The sequence below is a fragment of the Sinocyclocheilus anshuiensis genome, unplaced genomic scaffold (genome assembly GCF_001515605.1).
Source record: "Sinocyclocheilus anshuiensis isolate Anshui unplaced genomic scaffold, SAMN03320099.WGS_v1.1 scaffold344, whole genome shotgun sequence".
In the NCBI taxonomy this organism is placed as follows: Eukaryota; Metazoa; Chordata; class Actinopteri; order Cypriniformes; family Cyprinidae; genus Sinocyclocheilus; species Sinocyclocheilus anshuiensis.
In genome coordinates this window covers 365,871-377,402 of record NW_015557066.1, presented here as the reverse complement: position 1 = coordinate 377,402, position 11,532 = coordinate 365,871, and the positions used below count along the sequence as shown (strand labels likewise).

The following is an 11,532-nucleotide window of genomic DNA, read 5'->3' as shown; positions in this document are numbered from 1 at the left end:
GTTGCATCCAGTGGGGACATAATTATGGATTATAATGACTAATACTGTCTTTTTACGCGTTGCGTTGCATCGCACCGCGTAAACATAAAACCACGTCTGCATTTGTGATCGGAGAAATGACAAACAACAAGCGCTACTCTACACTGCTCAAAACTCGCGTTTGAATCGTCAGTGGCAAATTCTTTAAATATGAAAACATACTTACAGGCTGTGAGTCAGCATTATTTGTCAGCATCATAGACTGTATAAAAACAGGTCAGCATGCGCACCAAAGGGGAAACAGGGGAACTGAATTCACCGGAACACCAGCATTGTAGGCTCTCCCAGGAAACAGTCCTCATCCTCCGTAAAATGCGTTGCACACATCTGAATATTTGATTTGAACTGTTCTGGAACAGTGTTGTAAATACAACTTAACCACTGATTTCTAGTCGTGTCCTCTTTTGGAAGACCAAACAAAGTAGTTTCGCTTTCACAACGAAACACACAGCGTCTTCACGACATGGCAGCGGCGGCAGCAACAATACTACAGCAAGAATAAAAGTTAGGCCTTCTTTCTTTGCGTATACATTTGGGCGGTTTTATGCAAATCTTACCACACAGTGACGTAGACATGTGGGGGCATGTTTAAACGAGGCGTTTTAGGAAGGCATGGACGAGTCTTAACTTTTATAAAGAATATCTCTTTGGGTTTGAGACTTTAGTCTTTGCAACTTTAGGGATCTTATCTATTCACGAACAGCTTGTAACACTCCAAAGAGAAAGGAAAACTTGAAATCGCATCATTATGACCCCTTTAAAGTATTAATTTAGACTAGACTAGCAGTGTATTTATGGCGCCTCCGTGGCCGCGCCTGAGCAGCAGATGGCAGTAGTGTGTAATTCATCCCTCCAGTTCTTCACTCGACTTAATCAACACGTCTGCGCCCTGTAAACATGTGGTGTAAACAAACATGGAGAGGAGAATAACCTTGTACAAGGGTTAACCTAAGCGAAACTTTTTAAATTAACCACTTGTGTAGAGAAAACGGGTTTTTGCAATGACCTTGCGGCTTTGCGAGACGATTCTACGCAGATCTCTGCGATTTTCAGCGATCCGCAAACTGACAGCAGCCCCAGAGCAAGCGCCACTGGATCTGCGTGGATCAGGTGATTTATAGATTATAGATTATAGATTATACACAGTCTGTTATAATAAACTCATATAACATAAAACAACAACATCAGTCATAAAATATATATTATTTTACCTGTCGTTTGCCCTTTACTTGTTCACAGGTTGCTCAGGTTTTGGTCCACAGACAGTAAGGAAATGTCTCTTTCACTGTACTCCTGCCAGTTTGGTGTCTTCGGGTGCTTTTTTGGACCGTTTGCAGAAGGGGAGAGCGGTTTTGTCCGATGAGGGTCTCTGTCATCACCCTGTCTCTGTTCCATCAGACAGCGGTAAGAATATCACCAAACCCCTCTCGAGGCTTCAGGACTGCTGTTTAGAGATAACATGTCGAAAACAGTTATTTGTATCTTATCTCCGTGGATATTTATGATGTTATAGCCTATTCGTTTAACCAATTTTGTCTCTGTTTATGTGTTCTGCTCTCAGGTCATCAGTTTTCCTTATTGCTAAAGGATCCTGATCAACCTGAAAATGCCAAATCTCTTAAAGTGGTAATAGTGGGTGCGCCTAATGCAGGGAAATCCACACTGACCAATCAGCTGCTGGGTCGAAAGGTGATATTATTCTAATATATGGAATAAAAATTAAGGTGAAACGTTTTTTTTTTCTATCACCCAGAAATGTTATTTATTATATACTCAGCCTGTAAATAACAGGCTGTGTAATAGTTACAATATTGTTCCAAAACCGTATGACTTTTTCTTCCATGGGACTTTCATTTTGACATGTCATGTTTGAATGTACACAAGTAAAAGTTGATAGATTTGCATAGAGATACAGAATTAGGACGAGTAAGTAATGACAGAATTTAAATTCTTGTGTGAACTATCCCTAAAAGAACTTGTGTCTGTAACCATACATGTTAATTTACAGTTGTTTGCTGTTTCGGAGAAAGTGCACACAACAAGATCACGTGCTGTTGGTGTCCTGACACAAGATGACACACAAATCGTAAGTACCTCTTTTACCCATTTGAAATATCCAAATAAAAGTCTAGTCTGTTTAGGGAATATCCTATGTCTGAATGGCATTTTCTCAACTTGCTTTTTTTTTTAATCAGATACTGTTGGATACCCCTGGTCTCACCACACCAATAAAGGCTAAAAGGTGACTATGTAATACAGCGGTTTCTTACATTCAACTGTAAGTAAACCATTTGTAGGTTCATTTCCCTGAAAAGTGTAAATACTGTGGCTATGTGGCAACATTGCTCTGATTGTTTGAACATCTCATTCTCAACCAACCTGAAACAGCAACATTGGTTTAACTAATGCCATGAGTGTGGTAAAAATACAGATAAATGAAACTTGATTGTTTTGTTATATTTGTTTAACAGACATCACCTGGAGGAATCACTGCTGGTGGATCCTTTTGAGTCAATAAAGGAAGCTGATCTAGGTAAAAAAAAAAAAAAAAAAAAATTGTTTTAGTTGTTCTTCTCTTGTTTATTTCTTAATCTGTTCAAAAAAGAGGACACACAGCCAGCATCCATTTGTTTGTGTGATAATTGTGCCATGGTATTATGACAGAGTTCTTAAAGGGATAGTTAACCAAAAAAATGAAAATTAGCCCATTATTTACTCACCCTCAAGCCATCCTAGGCATATATGACTTCCTTCTTTCAGATGAATCCAATCGGAGTTATATTAAAAATTGTCTTTGATCGTTGTCTTCAAAATCCTCCGACATTCTTCTTTACAAATCCTCGTTTTGTACTTCTAATTAGTGACCGTTGTTTTGTTTTGATCTCTCCCCTGCGCTTCCGCGTTCGTCACTTCTGAGCGGTGCATGCGCAAAGCTGACCTCATACGTCATCCGCCTGGAGCTACTTCCGTGTACAACAGTGAGCACAAGCTAGATTAAATTGATTATTACGTTTTAAATATGAATTTCGATTCGCTACAGGAGGCCTTTGTTCACCCCCCGCAGCCGTGTGAGGCACTTTTTATTATGGATGGATGCGCTTTATTTAACTTCTTTTGGACTGATGCATGCAACACCCACTGACTGCCATTAAACAGCTTGGAAGATCAAAGACATTTTTTAATATAACTCCTACTGGATTCGTCTGAAAGAAGAAAGTCATATGCACCTAGGATGGGTTGAGGGTGACTAATTCATAGGCTAATTTTCATTTTTGGGTGAACTAACCCTTTAACCAGGGGGGCAATGGCCTCAGTAGACTTTCAGGGGGGCCCCATTAAGTCTTGAAGTATTAAATATTTGTATTACAACAGATGTGCCAGATGTATATATCAGCTTAGATAGGAGAGCCTTTGAATATAGTTTTGAATACAGGGGATGCTTGGAGTCAAAAAGGCTGAGAACCACTGTATGATGACTCATGTGCTGAATCTTCCGTTTTCTCCATTTCTGCTATATATTTGCAGTGGTGGTGCTAGTCGACGTTTCTGATAAATGGACCCGCAATAAGCTGGACTATGAAGTGCTGAAGTGTTTGGCCCTGAAGCCAGATGTCCCTGTTATCCTTGTCCTCAATAAGGTATTAGCTGTGTCATTGTGTATTGATCTGTCCCAGGCCGACCATAGGATTAGTTTGTGGAGGAAATTACCATCTCTTTTTCTTTGCATATCCCATCTCTCATCTGACAAAGAGTGGGGGCTGTTTTGCTGCTACTGTTATCACAGAAATGAATGTCACTATGAAACCCAGTGAATTATTTACAGCTGGTACACTTAGAGGAGCTATAAAAGAGATCATAGAGCAAAGATTTGGCTCTTAAAGGGGTCATATGATGCTGCTAAAAAGAACATTATTTTGTGTATTTGGTGTAATGAAATGTGTTTATGCGGTTTAAAGTAAAAAAAAACACATTATTTTCCACATACTGTACATTATTGTTTCTCCTCTATGCCCCGCCTTTTTGAAACGCGTCGATTTTTACAAAGCTCATTGGTCTGAAAAAGCGAGGTGTGCTGTGATTGGCCAGCTATCCAGTGCGTTGTGATTGGCCGAATACCTCAAGCGTGAGACGGAAATGTTACGCCCCTGACCATACTGTTGTATTCCCTCAGCGACCAGCACGGATCAGCTCTAGGCATGACGAAGCGGATATCGTCCTCTTTTGGAAGACCAAACAAAGTAGTTTCGCTTTCACAACGAAGCACACAGCGTCTTCAGGATATGGCGGCGGCAACAATACTACAGCGAGAATAAAAGTTACGCCTTCTTTCTTTGCGTGAACATTTGGGCGGCGTTATGCAAATCTTCCCACAGAGCGACGTAGGTATGTGGGGGCGTGTTAGAATGAGCCGTTTTAGGTAGGTGTGGCTGACTCTTAACTTTTATAAAGAATATCTCTTTGGATTTGAGACTTTAGTCTTTGCAACTTTACAGATCTTCTTTATGCACCAAGAGCTTGTAACACTCCAAAGAGAAAGGAAAAATTGAAATCGCATCATATGACCCCTTTAACACACAGGTAGACCTACTGAAGAACAAAACGCTTCTGCTAGACATCACAGCTCAGCTGACAGAAGGGGTGGTGAATGGTAAGAAGATCAGAATCCGTGGAGCAGAGAAACCACATCAGAAATTAGCAGCCAAACCCCACAGCAGACACACTGAAGAACCACATTCTGAGAGCATGAAGGACGGGGCGTCTCAGGAGGGTCAGGACAAAGACAGGCTGAGCCCAGAGGAGCTGAAGGCCCTGAAGAGCCGCAGGGGGTGGCCACTTTTTAAGGACATATTCATGTTAAGTTCTGTTGACAGAGAAGATGTGGAAACATTAAAGGTTAGAGGCTGCATTTGAGATTCTAAGAAAAAGACATTTACATAAAAAAATCCTTAATTTGTCTCTGTTTGAACACGTGCAACAGAGGTACCTGTTTGAAGGTGCAAAGCCTGGCCAGTGGCAGTACCACAGTGAAGTACTGACTGATCAGGGTCCGGAGGAGGTGTGCATCAGCACTATCAGAGAGAAACTTCTACAGTATCTCCCTAAGGAGGTGCCATACAGTATGACACAGGTGGGCTATGATTTGTGGGCACCTGAAAGGTGTTGAAATACACTACCATTTGGGGTCAGTAAAATGTTTTTAAAGAAATAATTACTTTATTCAGCAAGGATGCATTAAACTGATCAAAAGTGACAGTAAAGACTTTCACATGGTTACAAATGAACCATTTATCCATCTTAGAATCCTGAAAATAGATGGTTTCCACAAAAATATTAAACAGCAGTTTCCCAGCTTGTTATGATCTGTTTTTCATCATCGAAACTGCATCTGTTTTACTCCGGTATGATTCTCATTCTGTTAGCTGTAAAGTGTGAATTGGGAACTCAAAATATGTCATTACTCAAAATATGTTTAATGCTTTCTGAAATGTTATTTGTTTTTTCCTTATTACTTTGGTCTTTTTGCAGCAAATCGAAATCTGGAAGGAGTCTGAGGATGGGGTACTCGACGTATCCATCAAACTATATGTAAAGAAAGACACTCATATGGTGAGCTCTCTGATTGCATCTCTATTTTCTGAAAGTTTGTTTGTCACATTTATTTGAGGAGGCTAATCTCCCGTGCTGCTGGTTTCACCATCAGGCAACTTTAGTTTTATGGTAGACATTTTGTGGAATTGTTTTTAAAACAAAAGAGTGCTTTTTCACGACCTAAATAACAGTGACATTATTATACTTAACTATAAATCGAAACCTTTGTTCTTTCTTGCAGAAAATGGTTATTGGTTCTGGAGGTCATATGATAACCAGAATAACCCAGGAAGCTGAAAATGACCTAATGAAGATTTTCTTGCGTGAAGTGCGTTTAAAAATCTCTGCAAAGTTGAAGTAAGCTAGACTGTTTGGAATGGATGATTAAGGTCAGAGCCTGACCCATGCAGAGGGATACAGAAACCGGAAAAGATATACTTAAGAGTGAAAAAATTGACATGAACGCAAAATTGGCTGTATTTTGGGTTATACTGTCAGATCTCAACAGACCCCCTTCATTCCTGTAAAATGAAATGTAAAGTATATCAGAGGCACATTACATGAATTTTCTGTATCATTTCAACAAAACTATGATTGATCGTATCACAACTGCCTGTGCCATTTACACATCTTGCTGCTTTTGATTTATAAAAATGTCTATATGATAATAAATGGCAAAAATCATATAGTTCTGCATTCATACATAGATATACTTGTGTGCTTTGAGGGTGTGGTTCACTTTCGCTCTTTTAATTGGAAGGAAGGGTTTACCTGTTTTTTTTTAATTATTGTTCATTGTCTTCAGTGTGGTCAGGCTGTTATCTGTGGTGCAGTCTTGCTGTTTAACTGAATGTCTTACATAATAGCATTACACTCACCTGAAATCACTCAACTGCAGGCCCGGCTCCAGCTCTAACATGTAAGGAGGGCCATATAGGACTGGACAGTTTGGGTGGTGGCTGGCTGTCAGGGTGGAGCAGGGCCTGCTAAACTGTGGCTGTACACAATGTTTACTGCAGTTTAAAAATTATTTGTAGCTATGTCTGTAATATTACAGTTATTAAATATTAATTTTCAACAGTTGAGTAAATTATTGCATCAGTTTTAGTCAGTGGTAAATAATTTGAGTAATGAAAAGTCAGATAAGTTTCTCATGGTGCTGGATTGTCTGGTGGAAAAGTTATGGTCACTTTATCTACAGACAGCAGAAGTCAGTGTTTTTACAAGAACTAGAAACAAATATACTCACAAATATGCAAAACTGCACATATGGAGTGCACTTATTCACTTAAAATACTGAATTGTGTAAATCCCAGTTGTTTGTTTTATTGTAACAAAATAATAAAAACAATAAATAATAAAAATTCAATACGATTTTAAAGCTTTTGTAATTAAAGTAATTTATACCCATCAAGGCTGCATTAATTTGATAAAAATACAGTAAAACAGTACTCTTGTGAAATATACATTTTTTTATGTTTTAATGTTAGATTTTTTTTTCCAAAATGTAATTTATTCCTGTGATGACAAAGCTGAGTTTTCAGCAGCCATTACTTCAGTCTTCAGTGTCACATGATTCTTCAGAAATCATTCTAATATGCTGATTTGGTCTCAAGAAACATTTCTTATTACTATAAATGTTGAAATCTGTTGTGCTGCCTAATATTTTTGTGGAAACAGCTACACATTTTTTCCCTCAGGATTCTTTGATGAATAGAAAGCCCAAAAGAACAGGATTTACTTTTATTTGAAATTATTTTTTTCAACTACTTTACTGTTACTTTTTTAATTTCTTAAAAAACTTGTATGTTTGTTTTCTTAAAAAAAAAAAAAACCGTAAATAATTCAAATTCTTTTTTCTTCTTCCACCTCCTTCAAAACATCTGGAAAAAGCCATTTAAAGTTCCACTGCCTAGGCCCTAGAGTGTTAGATAACCGTTCTAATGAAAAGTGCAGCTAACCTGCTGCTGAAGTGAGTTTCAAAATGGTGATAATGGTGCACTTATTTCCCTTTTTGCACTAGAACTTCATGAAGAATTATATGCTTACATCTAGCTGGCCTAAAGCAATGGAATGTCCCTCATTCATTATATCCTTATACTGGCCTTTAATTTTATTTCATTGGCTGCATCAGTTAACGGTAAGTTCATTAAAGTTAAAGCGGAGATTCTCATCCATCATTTCTTTGGCTCCTAGAAGCACAAGTAAGCATTTTATCAACCGCATATGCTGCCGCTGTGTAAAATGAAGGGTTTTGTAAAAAATAAGTGTATAATGAAACAAACAAGCAAAATGTTTAATTTCAAATTCAGTGATATTTATTAAAATTACACACAATGGCAGTCTCATATAACACTTTATAGGCTATAAAGTTGTATAGAATAAAAATGATCAGAATTTCGTTGTTAGTTGATTTAATCTGTCCATCCGTTTGACTGCTTCATCCGTTGCTCTGAAGTTCACTTGACTCATGCTTGGTCCTCTCATATCCAGATGATTTTTGAGAGAAGGCAACAGAACCCTTACCATTACTAAACTCAGTAATGGTAACGGTTTCACCGCCCCTCTCTGTCACAAAGTTTTTGGGTCCACAGGAAACAGTCGGAGGTGTATTGACCCCCTGGATAGTACATCATCTATACTGTAGTGTCTCAATAATGAACTTACAGTATACGATGATATCCTGTCTAGAGGGCAAGACTGATGAAACACTTTCCCAATGGAAGTCCACTGAACATTCACATCTACTGTTTTTAACATTTTCTATGATCAACTGTTTGGTTTATCTTGAGGTTTAACATTCCTTTCAGTAAATTGTCAGCCAATTTTTAGGCTGCTAAAATCATATTTGACTTGTCAATGGTTTAGAATTATTCCATATACCAAAGCAATTTCCAGAAACGGTCTAGTTTTCCAGATCTGTTGCATCATTTTAGTATTTTGCATCAATTAAGTGTGGTTGTTAGAATTATTTGTGTTTCCAAAAGATTTCCCTGCAAAAATTCTTCCCAAATCTTCAGACGATCACACCTGTGGAAGATCCCTTGCATGGGACTATTCATCTAAAAGGAAGAGCAGCTGCCATCCTGTAGTTCATAGTCACCGGGCGACACACTCACCTTTAGATCTGTGTCCTCAGTACTCCTGCAGGAAGTGTTTAAAAAACAGTGTAATTGCTTTCATCTGTCACCTTTACCCGTCTTTTTTGTTTTCACAAGTCTGTTGTCTCCATGCCATTAAGCGCTCGTAAACGCTGCTCCCTTGGTCGTGAGTTTTAATGCTTGTTGCTCATTTGCATATGATGACACAAAGGCTGTTCTATCCTTATCATGTCTCTGCCTTTCAGTCTGCTGACCAATCAGAATCATTCCCTATATCAGACCCTGAACAGTTACTTACATCAGGACTCGCTCTCACGCCAGTATGTGAGCCCACACCCAAACTCTCCCACCCTTGCAATAAACTTGAAATTGTAATTAAAAAAAAGTTGGTGAATAGATCCAAAAACTTGTTTTATGCATATCATATTAGTTTCTTCAGCTTTTATCTACACTCTCATAAAAAAGGAATAAAAGCTGTCACTGGGCTGGTACCTTTTCAAAAGGTACACTTTTGTATCTTTTAAGTACTAATATGTGCATTTAAAGTACCAGTATAGACACTTTAGGTACAAATGTTTACTGTTTGAAAAGGTACCACCCTTGTGACAGCTTGTGTACCTTTTTTCTGAATGAATTCAAAAGTGCCAAATTCCAAAATACACATTAGAAAACCTTAAAACTTTAGATTACTGTAAAAAAGTTAATAATACGACACGAGACAAGCGCATCTTGACTGTATGAGGCATTTACAAAAACATATTAATAAAGGACAATGTTTTATTCAATTTCTACTCAGGATTTAAATCACTAAGATGGGTTTCATGACATTACAATAGTGGAAGCACACACACAGATGCCAAATTCACGGATTATGGTGGCCAGTTGTTGATTGACTACAAATGAAATCACCTCTGGGTGTCTGTTCTCATACCCATGTGTGAAACTGTGACAAATTAACCTGATTCTACATCTGTAGTTGTCCTCAGCATCTGGATGTTAAAGGTCTATTGGCTAACATGGGAGTGGCCCCCCGTGGTTACTGTGGAGACAGACTCCCGGTTAGGGTGGGGTTGGGGGGTGTTTGTGACTGCTTAGGCCATGTTAACAGATAAGAACAAGATTGTGGCCTATCTGAGTTGCACCAGCATGTTGCAAGCCCCTGACACCTTATCTGCCACCCAAATAAATGGACATTTCGGTTAATTTGTGATGATTTCACAGAAAAGAGATCGCTGTGGCCAGCTAGACATGAAGGGTACTGGAAACTGCCCTTTAGAGCGCTTATGAAACGCAAGTATTCACCTGATCTAACTGATTTGGGATCATTTAAACTTAATGGTTCTTGAGTGCTGGCATAAAGTGTGCAGAGTCAGTTCTTCGAGAACAATCCTGCTATATCAGCATCTTCTCCTTTAGCAAAGCAGTTGCTCAGTTGTGACTTACTCTTCAAGTAGTTTACTGTAAATTAACTTAAAAACACTAAACGATGAAGACAGTTCAGGGCAGATACTAGATCAGGACCTTTCAGGCTTTTTCAGGCCACGGGCTCACTCTCAGAAATAAAGGTACAAAAGCTGTCACTGGGGCGGTACCTTTTCAAAAGGTTCATATTTGTACCTTAAGGGTCCATTTTAGCACGTAAAGTGTTAGAACCTAATAGGAACAAAAGTGTACCTTTTGAAAAGGTACCACCCCAGTGACGGCTTTTGTACCTTTATTTCGGAGAGTGCTCCTGAAGAGAGACTAACCAGAGACCCCTCTTACATAATGTATAAAACTGTTACATTTTAAGTCAGGTATATAAAATGCATGTATACTATTTTAATGTGTTTATAAAATATAATGTAATATTAATAAAAATTTAAATATAAACAAAATTATTTGTAATTGGTATAAATTTTTCATTTATATTGATTTAAAGACAAATATGTGTACATTTAATTACATTTTCTTGTATTTAAATGTGTATGAAAAATACAGTAGGGACAATGAAACATTAACTTAATTTGATTGGGATTTCACGTGAAGGCAAAAGATGTTCAACAGAAAGCAACTTGGTTTGGCTTATGTGTCAGACATCACTAAACTACACTATATACAATGGACGTTTTTTGCCCACAAAATTTCACTATCTACTGTTTGAAGGCCTTTACTGCTTGAAAAACTTAGAGGTGTTTACTAAGATGGTTAGAAGTGTTTAACTGCCTAAACATATTCAAAACCATACTGCTATTAAAGGTTATTTTGTACAGGCCTCACTCAGAGAAAGCCCTTAGCAAATAACCTGAAACCAGATATATTGCACAATTGTAATATTCACGATTAGAAATTATCTGCTGAACTTTGACAGTTTGACCAAGAGCCAATAAATAGTGACAAAGACTTCCTGCAGTAATGAGAGGACAAACTGCTGGGGTGATTAACACCTATTTGCGTGTGTGTCTGTATGGGTTTGGAGGAAGTGTTAGGGAACCCTTGGCCTCTAACGTAAGATGCACCCCCCTTTCCCCCAGATCCAAAGATTGTTGTTTCTACACACCTTTGTGGGCAGGCTGGAGTGCAAACTGGGAACTGGGAGAGACAAAGAGACAGATCAAAGACGAGACTGATGTTTTGACAGAAGTGCACATACGCACCTCTGTCCTCTTTGAAGTTATGAAAAGGTAGCAACCCAAGGATCGTCCTAGCAGGTCATTGGCTTTGGAAGCTACAAACCTCCGGACAAGTCACTTTAGTTTGTTGCTCCAGTCTCATGGTCATGTATCTCCCAGAGGAACGGCCTGTGCTGGATTTACCTTACAAA

General features: G+C 38.4%; 1 protein-coding gene across 1 annotated transcript; it reads left to right on the top strand.

Annotated features, from left to right (window-relative positions):
* Nucleotides 1–877: 877 nt before the first annotated feature.
* LOC107676670 (GTPase Era, mitochondrial-like) lies at nucleotides 878–6,493 on the top strand. Its single transcript, XM_016471295.1, has 11 exons — nucleotides 878–1,149; nucleotides 1,279–1,443; nucleotides 1,601–1,728; nucleotides 2,048–2,125; nucleotides 2,235–2,281; nucleotides 2,511–2,572; nucleotides 3,565–3,677; nucleotides 4,618–4,932; nucleotides 5,018–5,167; nucleotides 5,566–5,646; nucleotides 5,870–6,493. Exons 1-11 carry the CDS (start codon nucleotides 1,041–1,043, stop codon nucleotides 5,987–5,989), a joined length of 1,368 nt encoding a protein of 455 aa, XP_016326781.1. The 5' UTR covers nucleotides 878–1,040; the 3' UTR covers nucleotides 5,990–6,493.
* The last annotated feature ends 5,039 nt before the right edge of the window (nucleotides 6,494–11,532 follow it).